The 13,598-nt window shown below is 54.0% G+C and overlaps 1 protein-coding gene and 3 non-coding genes across 4 annotated transcripts; 2 read left to right on the top strand and 2 right to left on the bottom strand.

Moving 5' to 3' along the window:
• Positions 1-334: 334 nt before the first annotated feature.
• Positions 335-406, top strand: TRNAQ-CUG (transfer RNA glutamine (anticodon CUG)). The gene has a single exon. It is a non-coding gene; the product is annotated as a tRNA-Gln (tRNA).
• A 3,038-nt stretch (positions 407-3,444) lies between these two features.
• TRNAS-GCU (transfer RNA serine (anticodon GCU)) lies at positions 3,445-3,526 on the top strand. The gene has a single exon. It is a non-coding gene; the product is annotated as a tRNA-Ser (tRNA).
• Positions 3,527-6,316: 2,790 nt separating this feature from the next.
• Positions 6,317-6,388, bottom strand: TRNAM-CAU (transfer RNA methionine (anticodon CAU)). Its single transcript has one exon. It is a non-coding gene; the product is annotated as a tRNA-Met (tRNA).
• Positions 6,389-9,742: 3,354 nt separating this feature from the next.
• On the bottom strand, positions 9,743-13,597 carry POM121L2 (POM121 transmembrane nucleoporin like 2; the record flags this gene model as incomplete). The annotated part of the gene is made up of 2 exons (XM_040460484.1): positions 9,743-10,303; positions 10,505-13,597. A coding segment is annotated over one exon (2,841 nt), but the record flags the coding sequence as incomplete, so codon positions are not given.
• Between the last annotated feature and the right edge of the window lies 1 nt (position 13,598).

The following is a 13,598-nucleotide window of genomic DNA, read 5'->3' as shown; positions in this document are numbered from 1 at the left end:
TGAGGTAACAATACAAACACCTGTCACAAAACCTGAACCTCGGTGACCGGCTCGGCCCGGGTCACGACCTCACCTGTGCTCCTATTTAGGGGCCCGGAGCACCCCGTTCCGGAACCGCTTGGGGGGAATACGCAGGTAAAAGGGGGAGAGGGTTCGTGACGTTTGGAAGCCGGTGTTTTCCAGTAAGACCCTGGGGTAGGAGGTGTGCGACAGGTGACCGTCCACGACTCCATCCCGGAGGAGGAAAAGCAAGGTGTTCCCTCCTTCCCATCAACTGGATTTAAGGAAGGAGAAGTAGGTCATCCAAGTCTTTAGGGAAGTGACTCCGGAGGTGGGTCCCATGGTGTAATGGTCAGCACTCTGGACTCTGAATCCAGCGATCCGAGTTCAAATCTCGGTGGGACCTTGCGTGGCTCTTTTTCCAATTTCTGGCTCCTCCTTTCCCCAAGCCAAACCCTTTTGCAAAGGAACCCCTGTGCCCAAACTTCCTCCTGGCATTCCTTCCTGTACTAGCCCCTGTCTGCAGTCACCAGTATTGGGAACAAAAAGAATGCCCTCTGCCCTTCAAGGTTGTTCAGCTGAGTTAAGGATTAAAGTCACATGAGACATATTAAAAGGAGAAACTCAAATTTAATTTCAAACTTCAGGGAACCCAAACAGACATGAGATTCCAAAGACAGCAAAACAAGCTGTCTGTATACGTTATTCAGAACTAAGGAGAGAGGGGCCCCTGGAAGGGAAGGGCGATAAAAAAGAATGTTTGGTGGACAGCGTTTGTAGGGCCACTCAGAAGCAAGGGGACAAAGAGAGAACTTTGGTCAAACGGGCCTTCCCGGGGTCCTCCTCTCTGTCTACTGCCCCTGGTTCAAAGTATGACGTAATTCTATGCTGATGGCTTTCTTCCTGCTGCAGGATCTTTTAGGCAGTTGTGTGTGGGTTGGGGGGGTGTCAGTTTCTTCCTGAGTTTTCTGGGCCTTGATTGTCTTCAGCTCAAAATAATCTGCAAGCCCAAGTGACACATTTTGGAGTGGCCTGCCCTTGGCCCCTGCACTTGCCAAAGGCTAGCTTAATGCCTGGGGTGCACAGCTGGTTGTGGGGAGGAGGGCAGGGGAAGGAGAAATCTCTCCAGGAAATGCGCAAGGAAACCTCCCAAACCTTGCTGGAACTGGAAGTTTCTAGAGAAGATCTGCAAACGGAGACACGAGGAAAGATGGCCTGTGAGAGGAGCCAGAGAAAACCTGGTGATAGTCGTGGACCCAGAAAGTCAGGATGGAAATTGACAAAAGGATGTACCCCAAGCTATGGGCGCAGGTGGTCGAGCAAACTGGCCTCAGACAAGACCGTGAGAACCACAGCCCTAATTCAGAGGTCTGGGTCGGTAGATCCGATCCGATCCGCGATAGTCAATACTCGGTAGACGTGAGGCTTCGAGTTTGCACGAGCAAGCTTTACACGTTCGGGGAAGGGGAAATGAGCTGATTCAGAGACTTCTTCCCCAGGATAGCGTGTTTACTCCGCGGGCCTCGACTGTTCTGGATGTGGGTTCCCTGAGGACTTGGCCTGGAGCCGCCTCCAGCCCTCTCTGCTGTTGCCGGTCCGGCCCTCAGATCTGGGAGCCCCTTGTGCACCAAGAGCAGGTGACCAAAGTCAGTCTTCTGTGACCGTCCCCAGTGACCTCGAGGAGATCTCCAATGCAGAAAAAAGAGAAAACCAGTCAAGTGCAGGCACGCAAGCAATATTTTTGAACAACCAGATAGGACAGAAACATATGTATTAAGATTAACTATGGGCTTTTTAAGTAGTGACGTGGAAATCCGCACATCTTAATTGTTACAACCGAACAGACCATATCTTGCCAGTGCAAGGGATTGGAGCTCGGCGGCGATCCATCAAGTTTCCCTCCCCTTCCTGCCTAAGACCCCTTGTGAGCGGACCAGCTTCGCAGCAGCTCTCAGAGCGGTCTGAACCAGTCTCCCTGGCCATAGTCCTCGGGAAGATGACGAATAAAACACTGACTAACCCACTTTGAAGTTGGCTTTTCCCCCCAGGGGACAGATCGTTGTGCAGGTTGGAAAAGTGCGGCTGCTCTGGGAACTGCTGGGGCCCTCTCGGTTTGGAAGGAGGCTCTGATGGAAGAGGAGAGCAGGGCGAGAAGCCGGATGTGGTCAGAAAAAAGCAGCTCCAGTGTCAGTGAAGATCGGAGAATTCATGCCACCGAGGCCAGAGGGCTGGAGATGGGGACACAGAGAAACACTTTCCTAAAATGTCCCTTCCCGACCACGCACCTGCTCCTGATGGATGTGAGCCCTCCCTGCTAGCACATCCCCTTGCAAATCAGGCCGGTCTATTTCCTTTTATGTGACAGACTTCTGTGACCTGTGACCTGGGGGGGGGGGGGTAAAAACATCCCCACTGACCAGAAAGGACAATTGGAAATACTGGCGTCTCCGACATTCTGGAAGTATTGTCTGTAGGCAGGACAGGGGGCGGAGTCTCAGTTGCATATTTTATACGATCTCTTGGAGAAGGAGGTGACAAGCTTCGCATCTACTTCAGAGTAACATCACACTAAACGAAAGGGAACAGACATGTATCACGGACAGTTGGCGCTTTAATTCTTTTTACTCATTCAGACTCATAAGAAAATCCTCCTCGACTTTTGTCAAAGAAAAGAGATAACCACATTTTGTAAAAGTTATTTGTACATGGTTGCAAGTCCCTTCTTTGCTAGCGCTTTTATTCACTGCTATGATGTATTTATTAAATTCAGTGACAGGAAATGTATTAAAGAGTCTACTTTAAATAATGCACCTTAAGTAATCATAAAAGCACACTTTCATAAAAGCACACTTATTCAAAAGCACAAACTAGGGGTCTTTTTGCTGTTAACCTCCACCAAAGTCTTCTTATTCCAGTCGTCAGTTTTCCTCTGTGGACACATGACCTGATGGGGAAAAATATTCCTGGCCCTTTCACTAAAGAACGCATTTCCAATGCAATGCTGCTTCACATATGTAATAAACTACCTGTCAAACTTATCTTTGTAGGTCTTGTTGTGTGAAATGAAATGCAAAGCTAATTCAAGTCGGCAGAAGATAGATTAATTGTCCCTGGAAATAAGTAAAAAATAGGCTTCAATTTATGCTCCCTGTTGCATAGCGGCAGGATAGGGTCTTCAAGCGCAAAATACCTATCGGGATAAAATTCTGGAAGGCAAGTGTGAGTACTGAGGAAGGAAGACAATTGAGGCTGGAGGCCCCGGCGGGCTAAAATGGGATTAACAAAACGGGGAAGGCTACCTGGAGGAGGGTGGAAAGGACTAGAGGTAAGAAATCCCTGCCACGACTGTGATTTGAAAAACAATGCCACAGCTCGGGGTCACAGAGCAAAGCTTGGCCGAAAGTAAGACGTTAAAGAGGTACCTGAAGGGCTTACCGCTCGTGGGACGAGGTGGCCGAGTGGTTAAGGCGATGGACTGCTAATCCATTGTGCTCTGCACGCGTGGGTTCGAATCCCACCCTCGTCGGCCCTGGCTGTCGGGAGCGCGGGTGTGAGTTTTGCACTCCTCACCTTGGTGTGCGACGTGCCGCCTTCACACCCTCCATCCCCTGCCGACGGCGGTTGCCTGGCCTTCTTGCGCGGCAGGGGGGGGGCGAGTGCTCCCTTTTAGAGCCCCGCCTGCTGCTTCCGCCCCCTTCCGCGGTCGCGGAGCTGGGGACTCAGGCACAGCATCCCTGTGGCGCACAGTCCTTGGCCCCAGTCACGTCGGGGCTCAAGTCGCAGAACCAAAGCAGCCGAGGCTTCGGTCCGACGCCGGCTTCCCCTCCTGGGAACAGTTTGCAACTCTGTTCGCCGCCTCCTTCGTTCCTCAAGCCGCAGGAATCCTTACCTTTCCTTGTTTCTCGTCACAGCCCAGCGCTTGGGAACCTCCGGTCTCGAATTCGCTTCAAAATGCTGATGGGCGGTGGGCGGGTCAGAGAAGAAACGACCTCCACAAACACTGCTAATGGTTTAAGGTGGTTGGTGGGAATTTGCGTGTATATTATACAGTTCCCGTTACTTTTTCAAACGGCCATAACAAGGGTCTTAAACTTTTCACTTGGAAATAACTTCGATCTTAAAGAAAATTGGTAAGAATAAGAATAGAACAAAACCCACCTCTATACCTTTTATTGGGATTCACCTATTAACATTTTGTGCCATTTCCTCCCTCTCCCTCCCTGCCTCTCTGATTCAGTCTCCGTGTTCGGTCTATCTCCATTTCTCCCTATTTTTTGTTTTTTTCAGAACCACGGAAGAGTCAATTGTATGTTTCATGGCCTTTTGCTTTTAAATACTTAAGTAGATATTTCCTAAAACTAAGGATATTCTTTATGTATAACGACAGTATATGTATCCGTTCAGTGTATTTAACAATGATACTGTTTTTAAAATCTCTCACCATACTGTATTTCAATTTTGTCTACTGGCCCAGTAATGCCTCTTAGAGCATCCCCTCCCCCAGTACAGACTAGGTATTGTATCATTTGTCCAAAAACATGTTTTTTACTTCGGTTCCAGTTAGTTAAGTTCAGTTGTCCATCTTTAATCTAAAACATCACCGCAGCCTCTCTTTGTAGTCATGATATTGACATTTTTTTAAAGAATACAGTAGCTACTCACTTTGTTGTTTGTTTTGTTGTTCTTTAAGAAAATTTCTTACATTTTAAAAATTTTTAATTTAAAAAAATTTTTTAATTAAATTTTTTTCTTTTAATAAGTTTCTTAAATTTATTTTTATATAAATTCTCGGTGGCGGTTCAGGTCATGATCTCAGGGTTCGTGAAAGTGTGGAGCCTGTTTAGGATTCTCTATCTCCCTCACTCTGATCCTCCCCCACTCGCTCCATCTCTCAAATAAATAGGCTTCAAAAACAATTTTTTTTAAAAGAGCTTTTCCTGAACCTACTGGGTTTTGATAGCTTTTTTTTGCATACATACATATACATTTTTATTGATATGAAATTCACATTACAATTAACCATGTAACCATTTCAAAATCTATAATTCAGTGACTTTTAGTTCATTCACAAGGTTGTGTAACCATCACCACTATCAGGTTCTAGAACATTCCTTTTTTTTTTTTTTTTTTTGATCTTCTGTGATTGTTTATTTAGTTTTGCCTTTTTTTTTTTTTTTTTAATTTACATCCAAGTAAGTTAGCATATAGTACAACAATGATTTCAGGGGTAGTTGATTGCTTGATAAGTCAAAATAATCTTCATGCCAAAGTGGCCCACCTTGGGGGAGCCTGCCTGCCCTTGGCCCACCAAAGTTACCCCTCAGATTTCGCATGCATTAATAATTCTTACCTGAACCCGTCTTTACTAAGGCGGTTGCAAAATGATGGAACTTCAGCTCCAACACTGTCTGCACATTCTGTGACAAGTCAGGGCGCACACCTTTAAATGCAAAGGATCAAAGCTGTGCCTCCTCCTTCCCCCTGCCCTGGTCCCGTCGGCCCCCCTCACCTTACTTCTACTTTTCCATAGGATTTCCTCTTCATTTTCATTATTTAAGGTCCTTGTGGTTACAGGAATTTCTATTTCCTTGTTATAATGTAGAGACTCACTAAAGAGTGCTTTACTTACAAAATTTTCCTCATAAACACATTTTTGCAAATACCTTAATGACTTCCATTTTTCCCCCTGAATTTGTCCATGGGATCCTGATGCACACGCTTTTTTACTTTAATGCATTCCTTCCATTTTCTTCTACCATTTCACATGTAACTTCTTTGCATCTGTTCCATAAAATCTGATGCATAAAATCCTACAAATGGCGTCTTTGTGATTATTACGACATGCATTGCTTTAGCGAAGGACTCCCAAAACATTCCCATTCACTTGACCTAAATGTGATAAACCGTGCACAGGGCTGCATAAAGAAGTGAGGAGCAGGACACTGATGCCCAAGGAAAATGCAATATAGTCATTGGGCAGAAGTCAATGAACATGTTTTTCTTTCAAGTGTAAAGAAAATAGAAACCTATAACCAGAGACAAGCATGTATTCTGAAAGATATAATGCTGATCCACTGGGAATGAAAGGTAAATTTGTCACCTCTTCCTAAGTAAGAAGGGTGAGGTTTGCATCTCTTTAGAAATGAGACGGGCAGCTTTTGCAAAAAGAAAGAAGAAAGAAAAGAAAGGAAAATACCCATTTGCAGAAATTAGGTAAAGGGTGAAAAAACATTGCAGGAGTTGTAAAGAACAACAAAAAAAAAAGAGATGCCTTTAATTCTACCTTTCCCCCCTGAAGGTGGGAAAGGAGGAACCCTAGCAGAGGATGGTTTCGATCCATCGACCTCTGGGTTATGGGCCCAGCACGCTCCCGCTGCGCCACTCTGCTAGTTGTGCCACCTGCTCACCTATTTCCTCCCTATGAACATGATCAGGTATTGCATTTCCTTGTATAGGCAAATTGTGATTTTGTTTATAAGATACAATCCTACTCGGGAATAAAAACAATATTTTTTTGGTGAATTTTATCATACATATAACGACACAATTCAATCTCAGAAACATCACGCTGGGCAAAAAATGCCACACAACATGATGTACTATAGGATTCTACTTATGTGAAGTTCAAGAGCAAACGAAACTATCTGGTGACAGAAATCAGAAGAGGGATTAGCTTGTAGGAGATGCAGCACCGACCGGCAAAGTGGCAAGAGGCAACCGTCTGGAGTAAGGGGAATGTTCTCGGCCTTGATGCGAATGGTGGTCACACGGGATGCACTCAAGATCTATGCATTTTACTGCATGTAAAATATACTTCAATAAACTGCTGAAAACACGGAGGGGACCACAGAGATGTAATAACCAAAAAGGAAGAGAGGGAGGGAGAGCAAGAGAAGAGAATGGAAAAGAAAGAAGGAAAGAAGGAAGCAGGGAGGAAGGGAAAGTGGGAGAGAGCGAGCAAAGAAAAAGAAGTACTTTCTATGTATACTTCAGGGAGCTAAGGCAACAGTGGCCCCCAAAGCTTCCCAACATAAGGTGTGGAGCCACGAAGAGCTCCCTGGGAGCAGGAGAAGATCCCCAACACTCTTTGGGGAAGCGCCTGAGCCAGGCCTCCAGCAGCCAGTACGCGGTCAGCGCAGAAGGTCGCTTTGGCGAACCCTGGCGGCCGCCTCACGCCCTCAAGCGCGCGGGCAAGATGGCGGCCGCCTCACACACTCGCGCGCGGGCAAGATGGCGGCCGCCTCACACCGTCCCCTGTCCCCCAAGCGCGGGCAAGAACGGCCGCTTGAGGAAAAGCTGCTCCTATAGATTTGAGCGCATTCTCCTCAAGGAGGGAAAGAAAATTGACTTCTAAAGTGTTCCTTCCGGGGCTGCATTTCCTTCATATCAGTTCTAAGAGTGTATCAAGAAAGATCAAAACTAAAACATGGATATTAGTTTTCTGGAAGCACATTCTCAGACAGGTAGAAATCACGTCCTTTCACCCAGTTACAGATTTTTCAAGACTTCTGTGTACACACAACAGGCTTAGGTTTTCTCCACGTTGTCCGCAAGGTCACAGCTCCACCGGCACTTGGCAATCTAGAAGCTTCACGGTGGTTGCTCCGCTGGGGAGGTGGTCTTGTGTCCCCGTGAGGAAGAACGGTGCCCTCAGAGGCTCTGGAAAGCTGCCCCTGAAGGCGGGGGCCTCTCTAAGACCTGGCCGACTGGTTCTGTGAAGAAGGCCAAACAAACAGTCTGTGTGGCGCTTTATGGTGGAGGCCGGAAAAAGTACTGAGAGAAGGGGCCCCTCACACGGCCACCCTCCTCCTCATGCTCTCCTCTGTGACCCAGCCCAGTGTGATGTGAGTAGAAAGCATCCATCTGCCACAGGAGAACGCTCAGCAAAACTGAGCGGTCTGCCCCGTCTCCGGCCACACCCGTAATGACAACATCAACGTGGGTCAAATGCCCTTCTCTCTCCTTAATAGGAAACGTATTTGTATTTTTTTTTTTTGGAACAGTCTAGAAGGCTTTAAAATGAGAACCCAAAAATACAATATATATATATATATATATATATATATATATATATATATATATACACATATATCTTGTCTTCTACACTCGGTGGACACACATATCACCCCAACCAGGGTAGTCTGCTTGAGCAGAAATCTCATTTAGATGGCAAAAGAAAAACAAAAAAGGAGAAATTACAACCACAGTGAAAATGTAGATTTCTCGAGAATAGGGCACAGGCTTGCACGTAGTGTGAGGAAACCATTGAGCCTCTGAAGATGCCAGAGGCTACCCTCCTGCATTTGCTGTAGCATGAAATATGCAGAAATATATTAAAAAGATGTTAAAACATGTATATACAATAAATATGTAAAATAAGCTAATCTTTACTTCAACACATCCTTTTCGAGTGCCTTCTATTGAACGGACCATGCCCACCCACCCCCGGCCTCGTGGGGCTTTGTTTTGTCTTTCATTTTCCATGACCTTGACCTGTAGGATAGGACACACTGGTGTCGTGTGTGGGAGGGAAGTGGCCAGCGAAACCGGTGTGGCGAAACAGCTCTTAACGTGATGCCCACGATCCCTCCCTCCTGATGCCCACGGCCTTGTGCGATCTCTTCTATGGCAAAGGCGACAGGAGGTACGTGGTTACATGTATGCGATGACGGGATAAGTTACAGGACATAGTATCACCCATTCACTTGCTGGGACCTAATCCTGCCGCCTCCTCCTCTCCTCACACACCCTACCTCCTGGTTGGCGCTCACTGCCAGCTACCGAGTTCGAACTCACATCCTTAACGGTGGTAGCAGGTGCCTTCGCCACCTCCCACATCTCGGGGGGGGGGCAGTCCGTCCCCCGTTTAATTCCTCCCTCACGTGACAGCCACAGCAGTCAAACCCAAACTTGTCTCTTTCTTGCTTAAAATCTCTCCCCTGCTCTCCGCCGTGTTTAGGACCCGGTCCACACCGCGTGCCCATCTACCTGCCTGCTTCTCCCCGGCCGTGCCCGGAGGCCTCCCAGGTGATCCTCCCTGCAGGTGATCCCAACACGCATCCGCTGTGTCTCCCAGACCGGCCTGTGCACCTGCTCGGTCTTTGGCCCCGCGACGCCCTTTTCTACTTGGTGCCCGGAACACCCGAAGGCAGAATGCGAGTCGAAGTGTTCAGCTACCGTGTCAAGGGCAGCAGACAAAATCCTATATGTTCCTCTTGCGCCCCCCCCCCCCACCCACGTATGATGGCAATCTTGGGTCAGGCGATGCCTTTAAAAGTCGCGACAGCATGGATATTTAAAGTCAGACATCCCTGCAGCGGGGTTCTTGCTCTGATGATCTGCTGAGAGAGAGGAGTGAGCACGGACTTTGAAGCCGCGAGGCTTTAAATCCCAAATCTAGCCCTTTACTAACTGGGTGCGCTCGGGCCCCATCTCTACTTAGCCGGGAGTTTAACAGTCATTCCTGTGTCAGAAGCTTCTTTCAAAATTTTATTTGCGTGTCATCGACCGGTTTAAGATTCTTTTTCCCCCTGGGCCTCCTCCAAGGGATCCATGAGGCAGGAGATAGACGGAGCGCGGGCGTCACTCTCGCCTCCTTTCGTGGGTTCACTCGTGCTCAGGACTGTGTTGCTTCTTACTGCCCTTGGTTAGGGAACAGGTCTGCCGGGTATCTACTGTTCTCCCTTGCTTCTCAGGTGCTAGAGGCTTCCTGCCCCTGCCTGTCCCCTCCGGGAGAGATGTGCGTGTGAATTCAGGAACTAACACGCGCAGCCCTTCAGTGGGGCGGCGCCCCCCCCCCCCACCGTCGGCCAGGTCCCGGAGACCTTTTCACGCGTGCTCTGGCTCTACCCACGTGGCACCGTCCCTACAGGCCATCCCTCCTCCCAACCCCGCTCAAAGCAGGAAATGCGGGGAGCCGTGAGCGCACGTCTCCGCGCGGACGCGCCAGAGAGCGCCCGGCCTGGCAGGAGACCGGCCCGGGGCTTTCCTTTTCTGGAATGAGGAGTGGCCGCTGGGATCGGAGGGACTGAGTCTTGACTTGCCAAGCTCTTAGGGGCTAAATGGGCAGAGAAAGGGACGGGGAAGAGCCTGGAACACCGCTCCCGGGAAGAGACTGGAACAGCTTGGGGTGGGGGGGGGGAAGGGGTACAGCAAGAGAAGCCCATCCCGGTGCCCTTGAGGGTTGGTCAGTCAAGGAAAATTACGGCAGATTTCATCAAGTTCGGTTCAAGGTCACATTATATCAAAAGCTCCTCCGGGACTCATCGAAGCACAAAGCGACGCCAAGTCAGGGTAGGCATTCCTAGGGCACCAGAGAAAGGGCACTGCTTCTTAGGGCCAAGTAGAAGCCGGCTAAGACTTAGAGAGCACCTGCCCCTCCCCCTGAGGATGCCGGGAGTGTGGGCTTTGCTCCCAGCCTTCCCCACCCCCACCCCCACCCCCACCCCCTGGCCTGTCTGTTCCCAAGGAGAGAGCCCAGGCAGGGTCCTGACTGCGCTCCCACCTGACACGGAGAGGAGTGGGCAAGAAGGAAAGATTCTTCAACTCCAGAGGTTTGGTTCCACCCGGTTTCATTCCGCTGTTACCACGAGGCACTTGGTCCTCTGATTTCTTCTAGATGATGGATCAGGGTGAGTATGTGGAAGCTCCAGCCTTAGATCTGGGGTATGTTTGCTTTAGAGAATTGGAGGGCCCCGAGCTCGTCACAATACGGAGGCCCAGACCAGGGGATGGGGTTGGGGGGGGCGCGCACCGGCTACTTCTTGTGGGCGTGACGCCTTCGGGAATGCCCCTGTTCCCGACTCTTTGGGGTTTTTGATTTTGCTCCAATGGAAAACGAAGAGGCCGACGGTCTGAAAGGTCCTCTCCCAACGGAACTGCGGGCAGGTGGAGAGGCCATCGCAAAGCCAAGGCCGCCGCTCCTGGTAAGGGGCCCGGGGACAGGGGTGCTCTGAGCAAAGGGGGCCATGCCCGGGCCCCCAAACATAGTCTTTCTTGCCGAGGTGTTGGTCCTCCCCGAGACCTTGCTCTGGCTGGCCAGGCCCCGGTGGCTCCGGCTCCAGCCTTTTCCGAAGGGCGTGAGGGCGGCGCCCGTGGTCCCACTTCGCAGTGCCGCGGTGCCGAACGCTCCAGAGTCGGAGCTCCTGTCCGGGGCGGTCGCACTGACCCCGGACTCCCCGCAGTCCATAGGGGTCACCAATCCCCCGAAGGCAAAAGGCCGGGGGGCCGTGCTGCCGAACACGGAGCCGGCCGCCCCGCTCCGGCGGGTCTGGGCCGCAGCTCCAAAGCCGGCCGCGCCGGTTTGGCCAAACGGAGACCCCGCCGGAGCGCCGCCCGAGTCTGGCGGGACGCCGCCGGAGGGGGCGGAGGGGACGCGACGGGTGGAGGCGGAGGGCGTCAGACCCCCAGAGGCCGACCGCGCGGCCTTACCGAAGGCTGGCCCAGCCCGGGTCGGGGCGGGGGCTGCCGTTGCCCACGTCCCCGGACCGAAAGGACTAGTGACACTCGGGCCCGGCGGGGCCGGGGGTGCCCCCCGCTCCTGCCCATCTGGAGCCCCAAGTGCCGGCTGGAGAGGGGCTCCCGGGGAGGGTGGGAAGGGGGGCCTTGAGCCCGCCCCCGAGGGCGCGGGGAGCGCGGAGCCGACGCCAGAGGCTCGGGCCGTTAATGCCGACCGGCTCCCGGCCGCGGGCGCGGAGGCTGGCAGAGGCGGGCCCCGCACATCGGCAGAGCTCTTACGAGGGGGCATCTGCACAGCGCCGGAAAGAACCTGGCTGAAGATGGTGACCGTGTGCACGGCAGGGACGGGGGCACGCGGGTGTGGGGGGAAGACGAAGCTTGTGGCTTGGGAGAAGCAGGCCCTGAAGGCACAGGAGGCCCCGAGAAGGAGCGCGCGGCAGGCAGGGGCGCGGTCAGCCCGGTCCACGGCCCCGCCGAGACCCACCGCGCCGATGTCCACGGGGGGCGGGAAAGGAGACTCTTGGCAAGCGCGGGCCGGGGTGGCGCACACGACGACGGCGGTAGCCTTGAGCAGGCTGCGGAGGAGATGGGGGGGCGCGGGGGGAGCGGGGGGCGAGGCGTGCTCGGAAGAGGAAGGAGCCACCCCGGGCCCGGTTTGACGGGGTCCTCCGCGGCCAAAGACGGGCCTGAAGGTAGGGGCCAAGAGACCCAGGGCTGAAGGTGCCGAGGCGGTGGCCGAAATGCTGGGACGTAAGGAGTCTCCGCTCTCGCCGTTGGGCGGGAGCCCCAAAGTGGGGTGTGGTGTGGGGTGGGCAGAAGCTGCCGCAGGAGGCGCAGATGCAGGGGGGAGGGGAGCCCGGCCGCCCAGAAAGGCCACCCTTTGCACGGCGGGCGGTGCGGGGGCGAGGGCCGGCCGCTCCGGGGGCGCGGCGGTCCCGCCGGCCTGAGCCGCGGGGGGTGGCCTGGTGGCGTCCGAGGCTGGCGGCGGGGCGGAAGCAGGGGTCAGACGGAGCCAGGTGGCTGCGGACTCGGAGTCAGAAGAGGGGCGCGGAAGGGGCTCTGGCTGCGAGCAGCCGCGTGAGGGCAGCAGGGGCGAGAGCGCCGCAGGGACCGCCCGGCCGGGGGACGGTGGCGAGGCCGCCGGAGGCTCCCGCGTCTCTGCGGAGCTTCCCGCCCGCGGATCCGCGTCCTGGGTTCGAGCTGTGCCTGCACCGGGCGGACCGGGAGACGCGGCAGGCTGAGCGGCGGAGCCCGGCTCGGGGACACAGCGTGTGGGGACCTCGGTCCCGTCCTCTCGGGCTGTACTGCTCCACCGGAGCCCGACTTCGTGCCCCGAGGCCTGGTCCTCGTCAGAGTCCGCATCGCCGAGCCCGGGAGGTGGACCCGGGGTCCCAGGGCTGTGCGGCGGCCGCGGAGGCCCCTGACCCTGCGGCTCAGAGCCGCCGGACGCCGCCGGGGACCTGGCCGGTGGCGGTGGCCCTGGAGACGGAGACCGGCGACCCTTTCCTTTCTTTCTCACCGGCCATTCTGGGGGCTGCAGGGCCGCACCGGGCGCCCTTCGCTTCCCGGGCGCGCCGAGCGGTCTGGACGAGCTGTAAGAGCTGCTGATGGCGTTTCTCGGGGAGCGCGGGGGGCCCCCCGAGTGCGCGCGGGCCTCGGGGCTCCGGGAGGGGCAGCCGGGGCCCCCGCTCGCGCTGCCGTCCGGGCCCAGGGTGTCCGGGCTTCTCCTCAGCGGCCCCGGCCGGGGCTGGAAAGACGCGAGGACCCCGTTTCTCAGCAGGGGCCGAAATGCGGACGGCCTGGGGTCCGGGCTCCGCCTGGCGGCCTGCAGGCCCCCGGGACGCGGCGGGTCTTCCCAGCCCGCCCTCCCCTTCGTGCACCCCCGGAGCGCCCGCAGCACCGTCTCCTTTGCGCAGGGGTCTGGGGGCTTCTCAGAGGCCGGGGGCCCAGCGGAGCGGATCGCGCGCGCGGGCCAGGGCTCGGGGGGCGCGATCCTCACGGTGACCGGGCTCCGCCGCGCCCGCGGGTGCCGGAGGGACCAGACGCTGCGCCTGAAGTAGCTGTCCCACCAGTCCGACGGCAGCGGCCCCACGATGGCGTTGCGGGGCCTCTTCATGGGGAAGCGCCTCCAGGCCTCGTCG

The sequence above is a fragment of the Herpailurus yagouaroundi genome, unplaced genomic scaffold (genome assembly GCF_014898765.1).
Source record: "Herpailurus yagouaroundi ecotype Mexico unplaced genomic scaffold, PumYag 250, whole genome shotgun sequence".
Classification (NCBI taxonomy): domain Eukaryota; kingdom Metazoa; phylum Chordata; class Mammalia; order Carnivora; family Felidae; genus Herpailurus; species Herpailurus yagouaroundi.
Note: the sequence above shows the minus strand (reverse complement) of the source record. Positions and strands in the feature narration are given on the sequence as shown.